This window comes from Cydia splendana, chromosome 5 (genome assembly GCF_910591565.1).
Source record: "Cydia splendana chromosome 5, ilCydSple1.2, whole genome shotgun sequence".
Lineage (NCBI taxonomy): Eukaryota > Metazoa > Arthropoda > Insecta > Lepidoptera > Tortricidae > Cydia > Cydia splendana.
The window spans coordinates 23,919,759-23,936,820 of record NC_085964.1 but is presented as its reverse complement, the minus strand read 5'-3'; the positions used below and the strand labels follow the sequence as shown (position 1 = coordinate 23,936,820).

General features: G+C 39.7%; 1 protein-coding gene and 1 long non-coding RNA gene across 2 annotated transcripts in view; both read right to left on the bottom strand.

The window, feature by feature from the left end:
• The window catches only part of LOC134791030 (uncharacterized), a 67,888-nt gene extending 58,262 nt beyond the window's left edge, over positions 1 to 9,626 (bottom strand). The window contains exon 1 of the long non-coding RNA XR_010144227.1: positions 9,496 to 9,626. This is a non-coding gene — a long non-coding RNA (uncharacterized LOC134791030). The remainder of the gene's footprint in view (positions 1 to 9,495) is intronic.
• Positions 1,038 to 10,903, bottom strand: LOC134790994 (CKLF-like MARVEL transmembrane domain-containing protein 4). The gene is made up of 5 exons (XM_063762039.1): positions 10,710 to 10,903; positions 7,190 to 7,333; positions 6,081 to 6,178; positions 3,613 to 3,784; positions 1,038 to 2,350 (listed from the first exon to the last, which is right to left on the bottom strand). The coding sequence occupies exons 2-5, from the start codon at positions 7,322 to 7,324 to the stop codon at positions 2,195 to 2,197; spliced, it is 561 nt and encodes a 186-aa protein (XP_063618109.1). The 5' UTR covers positions 7,325 to 7,333; positions 10,710 to 10,903; the 3' UTR covers positions 1,038 to 2,194.
• Between the last annotated feature and the right edge of the window lie 6,159 nt (positions 10,904 to 17,062).

Genomic DNA, 17,062 nt, shown 5'->3' with positions numbered 1-17,062 from the left:
TAAACTTAAATTCACTGTTTACTCTCACTACGCTCTAGACTCTAAAATAAAAATCGCGAGCGTAGAGAGTAATTTAAATCTTTTATTGGAAACTCAATCAGCGCTCGCAGCAAAATATACTTTGCTCTCCTGTAAGAAAGTCAAATGTTTAAACATATCATAATGTCCACTAATTAACTTTTATGTAAGAATTGTAAGATCTTACCTTAAGTGCATTGTAAGTGCTTGTATGTAATGCATAATAGGAAATAATAACAACAAGAATAGAGGTGTACATATTACCATAAAAATTATATAGGTATATTACGAAACTACAATTATATAGTGTTTTTTCTTATTGCTAAACCTGTAATGGAAACATATAATAGATAATTTAGTTGAATTGACGCGTGACCAGAGGGCTGGGTCATATCTAGCGTAGCGGATCAGCATTGACATACAACGTGGTAATGTTGCTAGCCTTCTGGACACGCTGCCAATAGACGGCGAATTGGGGCAAATTTTCTATTTATAGTTTATTTTTAAGCTTAGTTTTTAATTTTAGTTTGTGTTTTTTATTTCAATAGATGTTACCAGATTTAACAAATAAGCAAATATGGATGCTGTTAAGCAATAATGTGTCAACCCACATAAATTTTTCAATAAGATGTCAACTCAAAAAGTTGACGCTTAAAGTTGACATTATATTGCAAAATGGATGTGGGATGACTCATTTTTGCTAAACACCATCCATATACAATATTGCTAGTTTTAGCTCGAAAATTATCGTAAAGCGTTATTTAAGGCAGGTACAGTTCCGTTAGTTCGTTGTTATTTACTAGAATTGACAATACAGTTTACAATGTATTAACGATGGTATTAGCTCACAAATGTTTTTTTTAAATAACAGCTACCTAATTATTATTTCGCAATTCGGCGTCGGTATTTTAATAAACGTTTTGACTTATATAACTTATAAAGCTAACCGCAAAAGTAACCTGTATAGTGCGAATAATGAAAAAAAATCATAATAATGTGTACAAAATACAATTTTTTTTTTAATTGACCCATAAATTGATAGATTTTTAAGAGTAAATTATACATAAAAATATTTCTTATTTAATGCATGTACGAAAAATTCAATAGGAAATATAATAAAAATTACAAATATACAATCCAAAATTGTTGAGCGATTTATGTATAAGAAATATCGTATACAAAAATAATGTGATATTACATTCGGAATTTTAAGAATAATATCGATTTTCATTACTCTTTGGTTATTATTTTAATTTCACTTAAATAATACACAAAATATTAACAAAAATACAGTACTTACCTACTTAAGTACATTTTTGTTCTTAGTGATAAAAATTAAATAACCTATACGTTATGTTTGTTAGTACATAATTCGTGTTTTAAATCCGACTGCAGTACAAAATGTTCTTTTGCTATTTGTCTTTTTATTAGATACGGAGGAAATTAAAAGCAAATACAATATTTTTCATATACTTTAAAGATACTGCAGTCGGTTTCTTGTTATCCTTATAATTATATAAATTAGCTAACTAATATAAGTATAACATTTTAGAATATGTTCATTGCAGCTCATAGTTACTTTGTTCAGGGCAAAGCTTAGATACTAAAGTGACGAACTTTAACCAATACAGCATAATTGACTTTAAAAGCAGTAAGTAGTTCAAATAGGCTGAAATTTTCTTCCCTAATTATCCTACATTTTCCGTATGATTAGGTTCCACTACATCCTATTTAACGTCAAAATTAAAAAGAGGATTTAATTTTTTTTATAGACTAGACAGTGCGTGAAGAAATGTGTCTAATAGAAATTTGATACGGTCAAATATCAAGACCATGCGAGTTTAGTGTTCATACATTTGCTAGTTGCTTTTAGTGGCAAATGTAAATGTGACGAGCAGTGTAAAGAACATACGTCACGGCCTTATACGAGGCCGAAATCTGATGATCTATTCCAATCTGTTTGACCCGGGGGCCACAGCCAGGCCTACACTCTTTTCTTTGGCCGGAAGCATGACACATGCACTTTCGAGTCGTAGTTTGGAGATCGCTGATCTAATCTAATTGTCAAAGTATAGTTATCGGCGGATAGGTACCCGCTGATACGTAGTGCCAATTAAATATGCTCCCTAGCAAATAATACTACTAGAACATAGCTTAACATATGCAGTGGACTAGTTTAATACCCTTCCCTGGGCGGCGTGGTGACGGTGACAGCGGAGGTGGTCTGCTTGGACACGACTCTAGTGCCCTGTGCGAGGCCTCCGGCCTGCACGGCGCGGATCTTGAGGAACGCGTCGATGGCATACGCGAACATCGCTGCGAAGCCGAAGAACTGAAAGGAGTTTTGTTATTTATTAAAAAAAAACAGAATTGTACACATTGCAGACTTCAGTAATTATTGGCACAGAATAAGTAATATTATTTCACAGAGAATGAAAGCGCAGAAAGGGCTCCATCCGCTTGGCGCGTTCCAATCGGCACCCTGTAGGCCTACCTGGCAGATGATAGGCGTAACAGTATCTCACCCGCGAGATAGTCTACCCGTCTTTATCTAACTGTATTAATTAAAGAGTAAGAAAGAGGATAGTCTATCTCGCGGGCGAGATACTGTCGCGCCAATCATGAGGCTGATAGGCTAAACAGTAAACAGGAATGCGAAACCAAACATTCGGAGGTTTTTTAGGATTAATAGCCAGCAAGTGGAAGTCCATTCGAGCAACGGAATTTTTTACAACTTTTATACTTAGTAACTCAATAATTTTCTCTCAGAAAACGACATGTCAATGATTGAACGTATCTTAAATACAGTTCTGCTTTTGTCACTCACCGCGGCGGCGGAGTAGCCGGCGTTATTGTACACCGAGACGACCAGACTGGACGCCAGCAGGCAGAATAGGGCCCACAGCCCGCAGAACCCGAGCTCCATCTTCAGCCACGGGATTTGAACGTATCTTAAATTCAGTTCTGCTTTTGTCACTCACCGCGGCAGCGGATAACCGGTGTTATTGTACACGGAGACGACCAGACTGGACGCCAGCAGGTAGAATAAGGCCCACAGCCCGCAGAACCCGAGCTCCATCTTCAGCCACGGGATTTGAACGTATCTTAAATTCAGTTCTGCTTTTGTCACTCACCGCGGCAGCGGATAACCGGTGTTATTGTACACGGAGACGACCAGACTGGACGCCAGCAGGTAGAATAAGGCCCACAGCCCGCAGAACCCGAGCTCCATCTTCAGCCACGGGATTTGAACGTATCTTAAATTCAGTTCTGCTTTTGTCACTCACCGCGGCAGCGGATAACCGGTGTTATTGTACACGGAGACGACCAGACTGGACGCCAGCAGGTAGAATAAGGCCCACAGCCCGCTGAACCCGAGCTCCATCTTCAGCCACGGGATTTGAACGTATATTATATTCAGTTCTGCTTTTGTCACTCACCGCAGCAGCGGAGTAGCCCGCGTTATTGTACACGGAGACGACCAGACTGGACGCCAGCAGGTAGAATAAGGCCCACAGCCCGCAGAACCCGAGCTCCATCTTCAGCCACGGGATTTGAACGTATATTATATTCAGTTCTGCTTTTGTCACTCACCGCAGCAGCGGAGTAGCCCGCGTTATTGTACACGGAGACGACCAGACTGGACGCCAGCAGGTAGAACAAGGCCCACAGCCCGCAGAACCCGAGCTCCATCTTCAGCCACGGGATCTTGTAGAATTTCTCCACAAGGTGGAACAGGTACAGGCCGAGTAGGATACCGGTGAACCTGAACGCAATGATTCGTTAACTTTGTAGAAATATAATTAAACGAAATTGTTTTGGCGCTAATCATCATAATACAGGGTGGAAAGGCACGACGATCCTTCCCGGAAGTATTAGGTCGTTTAAGTGATACAGAGACTATTGGTAATGGTAAGAATCGTTAATTGAGTAAAAAATAAAAATTGCAAAAATACTACTTTTTAACTGTGGTGATAACCCTATAGCATGTGCACATGACGGCTAGATTAAGGATCTCCGTCGGGAAAGCTCGGGACTTTACACTTTTTTCCGATCGTTGACAGTATCGCAATGATGTATGAATGACGCATAAATGTCAAATAAATCAAATGCATGCAAAAATATTACAAACAATTTTATTACTTTCTTAGATAATTACTTTTTTCCAATATTGAATACTATCTTCTTTTCACATACGGTGTTCAAATGTACCTCCGTGTATTACAACGCCGCCGCAGCCCGTACCCGAGTATGTCGATGCACATGCGATATAGTGTATGCTCTTCGTCATTTATCCTCCGCAGAAAGCACCAATTAGCCTTTGTCTCATTTCGTCCGCAGTTTCACATTCCGTTTGGTTTGGTACACCATATCTTTTACACAGCCCCACAAATTTAAATAGCCACGAGCATCTAACATTTTTATTTGAAGAATATGACATTCAATAAGTATAGTTCAATGAAAATTTAATTTCAAACATCAGACGTCTTGTCTATTTCCTACCACGCAAGAAGGTTTGTTAGTTTGGTATTGAAGAAGTATTTATTCTTGATTTATTCTTAGTATTTCATTTTTGCAAGTTCATTTGGTGCAACTAACACAACCTACTTGTTATTTTTAATTATTTTAGATAGTTTCCAATTATTCGAAAATAATTTTGTGAAACGTGTTAAGAAACTAAAACCTTTTTATCAGTCAAGGAAACCAGAGATATTTATAAGACGATTGCGTACTTTTGAGTGGTTGTCAATGTCACCATTTGAACTGTCGTTGTAAACAATGTTGTGGTTAGTATTATTAATATTAAGGAATAACATAACTATTTCATTCAAGTATTGAACAAGTGGAACCACTAAGAAAGCGAAAATCCTGCAATGATTCTTACCGTGCTGTAAGCAGACCTAAAAATGGTTAGATGGCAACAAATTAGCATAATTTCCTGTCGAATACTGATTGTTTACAAGTAAGTTCATTGACCCTGTCACCTGTTAGGGTTAGAACAAAGTAGTTTTTTGCGTGGATGTTTAAAAGGTCATAATTTAGAAACGGTTGCCCATATTAACATAGTTTCTATGGAGAAAATATAGAGCTTAGGCTAAACTATCTCCCATTTCCGGAAAGGATCGTCGTGCCTTTCCACCCTGTATATATTTATTGTGACTATTGGCACACCCCGGACACTGGCGATCAAATGTATGAAACAAACGCGTTCCTACGCACACAGTCTAAGCTCGTGAAGGTGAACGCGTACCATGCTTGTGTGAGTGAGATAAGACGTGCTAGGGTTCCCGCCATTTTGTTGTCAAGTTCGATGACCTCAAAGACTCAAAACTCATTGCGCGAATTACGAAGAAATAAGAATCGTATTATGCTGTAAGGTGGGTATCTAAGCTCGATTTATATAATAGTTTCCTATTTTGAATCAGTATAAACGAAGTAACAAAATTTTTGAAAGGAAATTAAGGCCACCAAAATATTACGTAAGTTGAAAACATGTTTTTTTTTTCATATAGATATTGTGTTGTTTTCAGTGTGAACAGATAGGTTTTGTAAATATTTCTTTAATATTTTAATATTTTACGTGGCCTCCGCTCTGCGCACCGCGTCGTCGCGTCCTTGCCAGCCGGTAACTGTGAGGTAACCGAGAGCGGGTGGGCGGCACCTTCAACGGGAGGCAGGGAGTGTCCATACTGTACGTTAGTACTCTTTATTATACTGTGCTATAGGCATACATATAAGGTTTTACATTTCATAGGTACTAAAACCATAGCCTAATACCATCTTAATGGTGTACATTTCATTCATACAATAAGGCTTTGAATTTGTCGTAATAGTACTATTACTGACAACCAAAACTCACTAATTGTCTTGGTAGTTTTGGTTTGCCTTCTTTGTTTCAAATATTAATAAGCTCAATCTGATGTCTTACTATAACATCCTACAAAATTACAATAATGCCAAACCCTATGTAAGAAGCAATTCTGCAACATAAACGCACGCACGCACGTATGCAGACAATGAACACACACACAAACACACATGTAGAGGCAATCAGCACATACCAGAAGGCGATCATAGAGATCCAGGAGTAAAATGATCCGTATCCCCTGTACTGGTAGCTAGCGGCTTGCACGCTGATGAAACCCAGCAGGCTACACATCTGGAACACATGATAGGGCCGACTTTTATTTTGTTCTCGATTTCTTTCCGTCAGATTTTGATAAAATTTGGTAAGATTGAAGAGTTCCTTTTTTTGGGCGGAATCATCACGGAATCCCAACATTCCAAACCTTGGTTGTGCCGTAGAGCAGAGAAAATAGTTTTTGAAAAAAATATTTATAAAGTTAGTTCTGGATCCTTATAATACAATATAACACAGACAAGTTAACAGTACTTACACAGTTTACTTACGGTTTGAGTATGCCGGGCGCTGTTCGCACGTAGACCGGGTCGAACCTGATGTTGGTCTGCACCGTGGTGTTGGACGGGACCATCCGAGGAACCCCGCCTCTTGTTGGGGGTTGTTGAGGAACCCCGCCTCTTGGTGGGGTTGACCAATAGATATAGAACAGTACTCACAACTTGAATCACTTTGAGTATGCCCGGCGCCGTCCGCACGTAGACCGGGTCGAACCTGATGTTGGTCTGCACCGTGGTGCTGGACGGGACCGTCCGAGGAGGCCCGCCTCCTGGTGGGGTTGACCAATAGATATAGAACAGTACTCACAACTTGAATCACTTTGAGTACGCCCGGCGCCGTCCGCACGTAGGCCGGGTCGAACCTGATGTTGGTCTGCACCGTGGTGCTGGACGGGACCGTCCGACGAGCCCCGCCTCTTGGTGGGGTTAACCAATAGATATAGAACAGTACTCACAACTTGAATCACTTTGAGTACGCCCGGCGCCGTCCGTACGTAGACCGGGTCGAACCTGATGTTGGTCTGCACCGTGGTGCTGGACGGGACCGTCCTAAGAGCCCCGCCTCCTGGTGGGATTGACCAATAGATATAGAACAGTACTCACAACTTGAATCACTTTGAGTACGCCCGGCGCCGTCCGCACGTAGACCGGGTCGAACCTGATGTTGGTCTGCACCGTGGTGCTGGACGGGACCGTCCGACGAGCCCCGCCTCTTGGTGGGGTTAACCAATAGATATAGAACAGTACTCACAACTTGAATCACTTTGAGTACGCCCGGCGCCGTCTGCACGTAGGCCGGGTCGAACCTGATGTTGGTCTGCACCGTGGTGCTGGACGTGACCGTCGTGGTCGTCGTGTGCTGCCCGGGGAACCCCACCTCCGCCATCTTGGATTACTGGGAAAAAAGAAAAGTTCCATTAGTGGAAATCAAATATTCGTCCATTGATGAGGTGAGCCAGAGATTTTGTGATTCGAATTTGACAGCTGATATAGATGGCGCTGTACGGCTTCGTTAGTACATTATGCTATGCACTATGCAGAAACAAATATTAGAAAAACTTAAAATATTTTTTTCAAACTCTGAAGATCAGTGTTAATACATACATTAGAGCCATTTACAGTTAATGTGAGGTCTTTTCGGCGTGGGTGGACTGAGCGAATACATAACAATAACGAACTTTAGGTATGTAATGAGTAGAGAGAAGGTAGGTATGCTACTAACTCAACAGGACTAACCTTCCTCTTGATCTTCAGTTTGTACTGACAATTATGCACTACATCTGTATGTAGAGCATAATTGTTTTCCATCGTATTTTCTCGGAAACGTTCGTATTTGTCATGCTACTTCAGTCAACCTCCGTACTTTTTGTGCCGAGCCTGACTGAAATAGCAAGACACGTTCGTACGTTTCCGTGAAAATACGAAGGAAAATAATTATGCACTAGATCTGTTATAATATAATAATATATTATTTAATTCAAATATTAACTAAAAATAAAACCAACAATCTCACTAGTCACTACACAAACTAATCACAAAAACTCATGTGATACACTTGCCGAATGTTAACAATCGTTTTTGAACGATAAGCGCGGAAACTCGATACACCTTGTTTTATTACTCATTCTGGCTGATTGATAAGCTACACTATTTGATGACTAATTTTTACAGCGAATAATAGAGTATAGTTTTTAGGGTTCCGTACCCAAAGGGTAAAAACGGGACCCTATTACTAAGACTCCACTGTCTGTCCGTCTGTCTGTCACCAGGCTGTATCTCTTGAACCGTGATAGCTAGGCAGTTGAAATTTTGACAGATTATGTATTTCTGTTGCCGATGCCGCTATAACAACAAATACTAAAAACATAATATAATAAATATTTAAGTGGGGCTCCCATACAACAAACGTGATTTTTTTGCCGTTTTTTTGCGTAATGGTACGGAACCTTTCGTGCGCGAGTCCAACTCGCACTTGGCCGGTTTTTATTCATAATTAAATGTGTATTTCTTATTACTTAGGGACATGGCTTGCTACACACAAATTATATGTTAAAGGAAAAAATTGAAAAGTTACGCTTCCGGCATTTATTATTTATTTATTTATTTATCTCTAGCACTGGTACATTTTAACTTCTTGTCAAACCGGGGTATGATTATGATGCAACCATTTAAAGATGTAAGAATTTTAAATACGTATTATTATCATTCACGTATTATTACACACACACACACACAAACACACACGGCGGCCCTCGACCAGTGAAGGCGACTTGTTGCTCCGTGAAGGGGATCCTCGCAAATCGGATTGAAACATGTCAAGCTATTCGACTTATAATATGTGAGTGATCCGTTTTCAAATAATTTTAATATGTGGAATAACTGTTGCCCATGGTATTACGTCATTAAATTCAATACCTGTAAGAATGACTAGTAACCTTCATACCAATACCGAAAACCCACATTACTCACACTAATAATTATGTTTAAATGCTAAGTGCGTGTATTTAAACATTAGTATGTTTAATAAAATTTGGATAATGCAAACCGTGCCCGTAATACGGAAAACCGGACAAGTGCGAGTCGGACTCGCCCACCGAGGGTTCCGTACTTTTTAGTATTTGTTGTTATAGCGGCAACAGAAATACATCATCTGTGAAAAATTCAATGGTCTAGCTATCACGGTTCGTGAGATACAGCCTGGTGACAGACGGACGGACGGACGGACAGCGGAGTCTTAGTAATAGGGTCCCTTTTTTACCCTTTGGGTACGGAACCCTAAAAATGAGCATATTTAAAGTTAACATCAGCATAATATTAACAAAATCACCCGTAATACCATACATTTAGAGTCAATATTTAGATAATTTTGCGTATTTGGAATAACCCAAACACACTTTACCTACTTTTTGTTATCAGTCAAGGTAAAGAATTTGTAGGTATTTGGGTTATTCCATCTCAATAAAATTAACAGGAATTTCCAGAATATTTAATAAACTGGTCTTCTTTCTAGATAAAGAGGGTGTAGTGTTACTTTGCCATAAGATATGGGGATGTCACCTGCAGGCTCAGCACGGTTCCATTTTTATCGACTATCACTATGCGCGTCCCTTTCGCACTTACATACTTGTTAGAACGTGACAGGCATGGTGACAAGGGATAAAAACGCGACCGTGCTAAGCGGCCTGGACAATATAGTATTTTGCCAGAAAATCAACAAAAGTAAAGTAAGCATTTTATCTATCTAATCCCTTTAAACGAGCAAATCTTGTTTATTTATTTTTATGTATGTTTATTTATATATATATATTTCGGGGATCTGGGAAACGGCTCTAACGATTTTCCGGGGCGATAAATCGATCTAGCTAGGTCTATATCTGGGAAAACGAGCATTTTTGAGTTTTTATATATTTTCCGAGCAAAGGTCGGTCTCCCAGATATTAAGCTTCTTATAATTCAAATGCACCTACAATCTTTTCTGTGTTGCCCTAAGGTTAATGCTTTGCACTATGCCAGACAGGCAAAAAACTAAGTGTAGGTGTAGAGGTTTCCGGATTATCATATGCAATGAAATTATAAAAATCACTTAATTTTGTGATTATTGAAGGCAGTGCACCTCTACTGCGATACTCTACTGCGTATATGATAAGATAAGATAAGATTTATTGACAGAACATTTAGATAAGAACGACAAATAAACAAGTGATTTGTGCAATTTAGTAATGAAACATCCTGTAATTCCTTTGCGACTCATAATAATGACTGGAAAAAAAATTACTTCTAAAATGAATATACAGTTCATGATACATAACCCGGTAGGTCAGGCTCTGATTAAGATTACCAGTTTGGCGTATTATGTCATACCAAGCGAAAGTGTAAACAAACCTTGAAGTACTAAGTGAAAGGACCTTTTAAAACTACTATTACCAGTCTTTTTCGTAAAAAAACAATATATTCTACAACAGTACAGAAAAAAACTACAGTATTAGTAGGAAGTTTGTTCGAATGGCCAATTAATTTTACAATTTTTATAGCCCGATCGTTATCAAACAAGTACAATAGCAGAACCAGTATCGCCATGCGCGATGCTTACGCCCCGATTTTTATAAGTTTCAGTCAAATCACTCATCTATTTTAATAACTATTAACTCCCGCGATTTATATCTGTAATCGTCTAGGAGAGAAGTTTGTCACCACTTAAAATAGCAATTTAAACAAACTTTATAGACACGGGTAATAAACATGGATTATTTTAAAGTATTTCTCTAACTTACCTTGAGTTTGGACGGCTGAAATCGTTCACCTAAACGTTTCTTGGTAGTTATATAAACTCACTATTCCACTAATACTCTAAACGCTTCACAAATTTGGGTGTAAATTAATATTTGTGACGAAACAAGTACAAATTGTGAAATTCGACTTGACGTTCCTGCCTCCTGCCCCCCGCCGCGCCGGTGACCTCCCACGCACTGTCACTGTCACAACTGTCATGTGTCATTCTTTTTTTTTTCTTTCCATAGTTTGGATACAAATATATCGGGCATGGCTTTGGTTGCTTTAAAACCTTCTACAGACGTTGCAACTGAACAAAAGGCATGCGATTTTAGATCAATTTAGATTTATACTACTCTTTGATTTAGATACAGGAGCAATGAATTCAATCGATCAATCTGCGATTATCACTAGAAATATTATTATCAGTGACGCGTGACGTTATGGTGACATTGAATAATTTGCCAATAATTCAGTTTTCTAGATCAAACGATTTGGGCTGAGCTTTGATTTTAGTCAGTCAAGACTTTTATGTTTGTATAACAAAGATTATTACAGTATTCAATAACGTTATGTTTACCCAGGTATTGGCTCCTGTATTTGTATAATTATGTTGCTATGTTTTCTTCATGTACCTAAATGTTATAACATGTGCTTTTGGCACGTGATTATAATAATATACTCTTTGGCACCTCACCTATATTGGCCACCAACCATGGCCTACCGTGAAACACGACAATCGAAAGGGACGCAGCCATGCGGTAGAATGAGATAGCAATATCACTTGCTCCCTCTAACGCATAAATGCGTCCCCCAGACTGGTCCACGCTGACCCATTGTGTACCTTAAAGGGGCCTTTACGTTTTCCGTCGCCAAAATGATGATAGAGTTACTTACACCAAGAAAAGTTTGCAGCGATTTTGATAGCCCACGCAGTGTTAATAAAGTCAGACCGTGAAAAGTCTGCAGCGATTTTGATAGCCCACGCAGTGCAAGTGTCATTTTAAACGTCAAACTTCTATGAAATTATGACGTATAAATAACACTTACACTGCCTGGGCTATCAAATCCGCTGCAGACTTTTCTTGGTGCGACTCTACGTCATTATTTCATAGACGTTTGACGTTAATATCTGCAGCGGGTTTGATCATGTTTTGATAGCCCACGCAGTGCAAGAACAATACTTGCACTGCGTGGGCTATAAAACCGCTGCAGATTTTTCTTGGTCTAACTCTACGAAATATCCCTTCAAGTGGCGCCGCGGATTTGCGCAAAAGCATTCACGCGCAGATTAACAGAATTTAAAAAATCGTCGATCAAAGCTTTTCTATGATTGAAAGTATAAATTATAATCAGCGTTAAAATAGGTACGCTATTTCAATATAGCAATACAATTAGTATAATGTTTATACAAGGTGTTCACGAGGAATGCGAAAGATTTTAACCACGCATTTCTGAGGTAAAAGAAGGAAAAAAACCGGGCAAGTGCGAGTCGGACTCGCGCACGAAGGGTTCCGTACCATAATGCAAAAAAAAAAAAACGAAAAAAAAGCAAAAAAAAAAACGGTCACCCATCCAAGTACTGACCACTCCCGACGTTGCTTAACTTTGGTCAAAAATCACGTTTGTTGTATGGGAGCCCCATTTAAATCTTTATTTTATTCTGTTTTTAGTATTTGTTGTTATAGCGGCAACAGAAATACATCATCTGTGAAAATTTCAACTGTCTAGCTATCACGGTTCGTGAGATACAGGCTGGTGACAGACGGACGGACGGACGGACGGACGGACGGACGGACGGACGGACGGACGGACGGACAGCGAAGTCTTAGTAATAGGGTCCCGTTTTACCCTTTGGGTACGGAACCCTAATAATAGGGTCCCGTTTTACCCTTTGGGTACGGAACCCTAAAAATGTTATATGAGTTTAGGTCAATTTCGCGAAAAAAAAAATATTTTAGGCTTCTTTTTTTTCAATTTTTTGAATGTATTTGTACATAATAAGTAAATGTTATTGGTAAAATTGTCACTTAAAATGGATTTTTACTTTTTTTTGCGTAAAACTTAGTTATTGTAAAGTGTTACTTGTCACTTTTTGACATCTATCAATAAGGATATTTAGACTAGGTACGTCCCATAGTAGCAACATCGCCACCAAAAAGGCGTTTTGCACTATGTAACAATAAAACCATGTTTATTTTTTAATCGGTATTAACTCTGAAACTAGGCGAATATCAATAAAGTTTATACGACATTTTTGTCTCTAAATATGACCAGGCGGCTTAGCACCAAAGAATATGCTTAGCACGGTCGCGTTTTTATCCCTTGTCACCATGCCTGTCACGTTCTAACAAGTACGTAAGTGCGAAAGGGACGCGCATAGTGATAGACGATAAAAATGGAATCGTGCTGCGCCCACTGGAATACGCTGTTAAAATTATTCGGTTTCCTCATGTTACACCGTGTACATTTGGCCAGACCTAATCAAACTCCGGAAGTATGACAGTTTTCCTGTTTCCTTGTTAAAAATTGCTAGGTACTAGTGAATTATCAAAGTAAGAATTTTATTTTTAAGATTAAATCATGAAAAGGGACCTAACATACAATTTATTTAACAAAACAACCTCTTAAAAATCAAGACTGAACTTGGACTAGGCGGTCGCTCCCGGATGAATGGTCCTTTCAAACAAATTTTATACCACGTGTTATTGTGTTTCTTACGGTATGCTTGTTGAATTCGCTACCTAATTTTGGGCGCTAGAAAAGCGTAACTATACTTAAATGCGTTCAATTTCACCTCTAAATACGGCAACACCTCATTAGCCAGTCACTGGTGGCCGACAGTTTACTGGATTTCGCATCGACTGCCACTTGAAGGGATATACCAATGCTAATTAATGATTATCTACCCTCAGGCACTCCAAGTAAAATAACAACAATAAAATATACGTCGTGTTTCATTCATTGAAATTTCGGAACTAACTAAATCTTTTAAAATACAGTATACTCTAGCTCAAGAACAATAAAATAAATGAATACAAGTACGGCTACCACCAGTTTTGACATTGACATAACGCTCACGTTTAAGTAACTTACTTTCTATGCATCTCGCTCGTACTCGCATATGCGAGCAATAGTGGAAGCGAGATGTACAGAAATGGTAGAAGAGCCGGCCGCAAATTTTCTAACCGACTTGATACCACGATGAAATGCACAATGGTTTCCCATAAAAGTGATGCTAAGACCGAATTCGATAGTCTGCCACGGCGGAACTTGCCGAAAGTACGAAAAAGAAGGCCACTTCCGGTGCGAAAAAAGGGGGCTGATTTAACCCATCTGATACCGAAATAATAGTAATGGCAGCAGTTAGAAATTTACATGTAGACACAGAAAAGCGAAGTCTGCCAGTATTTTTTTTGCCGGAAGTGCTTGGCAGACGCTCTCAAAGGTGGCCACCAGGACCCCTAATTTAACCCATCTGATACCACCATGAAACCAATTCCAGTCGGTAGGTATGAACCCTCATGTCAGGAATATATAAGTCTGCCAAGGCTTTTCCTGCCGAAACACCTTGGCAGACGAGATTATGTGAGCAAGGTAACCATCGGTTACCCTACACTAACCCATCTGATACCACCATGAAACCAATTCCAGTCGGTAGGTATGAACCCCCATTTTAGGAATATATAAGTCTGCCAAGGTTTTTCCTGCCGAAACACCTTGGCAGACGAGATTATAAGCAAGATGACCATCGGTTACCGTACACTAACCCATCTGATACCACGATGAAACCAATTCCAGTCGGTAGGTATGAACCCTCATTTCAGGAATATATAAGTCTGCCGGGGCTTTTCCTGCCGAAACACCTTGGCAGATGAGATTATGTTAGCAAGATGTACATCAGTTACATGAAACCAATTCCAGTCAGTAGGTATGAACCCGCATTTCAGAAATATATAAGTCTGCCAAGGCTAGGTCTTACTCATCTGATACCTTGTTTGACAAGTCCAGTCTGCCAAGTCAAGTCTGCCAAGGCCTTGGCAGACTTATATATTCCTGAAATGCGGGTTCATACCTACTGACTGGAATTGGTTTCATGTAACTGATGTACATCTTGCTAACATAATCGCGTCTGCCAAGGTGTTTCGGCAGGAAAGGCCTTGGCAGACTAATATATTCCTGAAATGAGGGTTCATACCTACCGACTGGAATTGGTTTCATGGTGGTATCAGATGGGTTAGTATACGGTAACCGATGGTCATCTTGCTTATAATCTCGTCTGCCAAGGTGTTTCGGCAGGAAAAGCCTTGGCAGACTTATATATTCCTGAAATGGGGGTTCATACCTACCGACAGGAATTGGTTTCATGGTGGTATCAGATAGGTTGATGTAGGGTAACTGATGTACACCTTGCTAACATAATCTCGTCTGCCAAGGTGTTTCGGCAGGAAAAGCCCTGGCAGACTTATATATTCCTGAAATGAGGGTTCATACCTACCGACTGGAATTGGTTTCATCGCGGTATCAGATGGGTTAGTGTACGGTAACCGATGGTCATCTTGCTTATAATCTCGTCTGCCAAGGTGTTTCGGCAGGAAAAACCATGGCAGACTTATATATTCCTAAAATGGGGGTTCATACCTACCGACTGGAATTGGTTTCATGGTGGTATCAGATGGGTTAGTGTAGGGTAACCGATGGTTACCTTGCTCACATAATCTCGTCTGCCAAGGTGTTTCGGCAGGAAAAGCCTTGGCAGACTTATATATTCCTGACATGAGGGTTCATACCTACCGGCTGGAATTGGTTTCATGGTGGTATCAGATGGGTTAAATTAGGGGTCCTGGTGGCCACCTTTGAGAGCGTCTGCCAAGCACTTCCGGCAAAAAAAATACTGGCAGACTTCGCTTTTCTGTGTCTACATGTAAATTTCTAACTGCTGCCATTACTATTATTTCGGTATCAGATGGGTTAAATCAGCCCCCTTTTTTCGCACCGGAAGTGGCCTTCTTTTTCGTACTTTCGGCAAGTTCCGCCGTGACAGACTATCGAATTCGGTCTTAGCATCACTTTTATGGGAAACCATTGTGCATTTCATCGTGGTATCAAGTCGGTTAGAAAATTTGCGGCCGGCTCTTCTACTAAAAGTAAATTACGTAGACGTGAGCGTTATGTCAATGTTAAAACTGATGGTAGAGGCTCTGTAGCCGCCGTGCAGGTCAGGATCTCGACGACTCAAATAAAAAGCTTCGATTTGAAGTAAACTATTATAATCTTCCAAAAGTACTGGTTTACAAGAGCTTCTTAAGATTCTTAACATAACGGTTAAATGCAGAAGTGGTGTGTTATTGGTATGGAGGCTGATGAGAGAGTGATTTGCTTTGCAATATTTGATCAGTATAGGTATAAAAGGTGGTTTAAATTTAGGTGCCTCTAATTGGCCGCGATACAGAGTATGTGGAGCGCTCCTATTTGTGCTTTAGAAAAAGCTTCCGAATTCAGCCGAGCCCGACGGCTGTACTGCATTAATTAGGAATATATTGAGATTTTATACAAATAAAAGGTTGCGTTCGCAACAATACCTACATCATCATTTTTTATACCTAAATGCTACACTATTAGATCCTCGCTCTCCAATGGACCTCAAAAGAATATGCTTACTGATACATAACAATGTTACTGGTTAAATGCTGGTTAAATTAAAATATCCACTTGTCGAAATCAATCAAATTCCTTTGACCAAAGGCGTCAACTGATTGAACTAATGCGCGTATAGGCCATGTGGGTTCCGATCCGACAAGGTCCACGATAGCGTTTTCACATTGTCCGATCCGATATCGGATGTCGGAAGGAAGTAAAATGTTACATATAGATGGTCAAGCAAATCTTGTCAGTAGAAAAAGGCGCAAAATTCAAATTTTCTATGAGACGATACCCCTTCGCGCCTACATTTTTCAAATTTGTCGCCTTTTTCTACTGACAAGATCTGCTTGACCAACTTTATTTATGTGTTTTTCTGTATTTATTTATGCATATAATAAATCATTATTAGGTACTAAAAACGATAGATAACGCAAAAAGGCGGACTTAATGCCAACGGTAGCTGTTTTTGTCATACCACCTTCCGACATCCGATATCGGAAAGGTGCTTCCGATAATTTTAGCTATGCCGGAGCTCCCGTCCGCTGACGGCCGACAATTTTTGTTTGTGTGAGTTTTGTATGCATAATGTTTGTGTAGTGTGCGAGACCGTTAGCGATGTAGGATCCTACATCCGATATCCGATCGGACAATGTGAAAACGCTCCGCGCCTCGCACGACAGGTAGGCGATCAAAGGGTTAATCTTTTTTCTCC

Excerpts from the sequence above, each read along its gene's own strand:
- LOC134790994 (XM_063762039.1), bottom strand. The coding sequence starts at position 7,324 with ATGGCGGAGGTGGGGTTCCCCGGGCAGCACACGACGACCACGACGGTC. Across the intron at positions 6,179-7,189 it reads TACTCAAAGTGATTCAAGTT|ATGTGTAGCCTGCTGGGTTT; the intron begins GTGAGTACTGTT and ends CATGTGTTCCAG. Across the intron at positions 3,785-6,080 it reads ATCTCTATGATCGCCTTCTG|GTTCACCGGTATCCTACTCG; the intron begins GTATGTGCTGAT and ends CATTGCGTTCAG.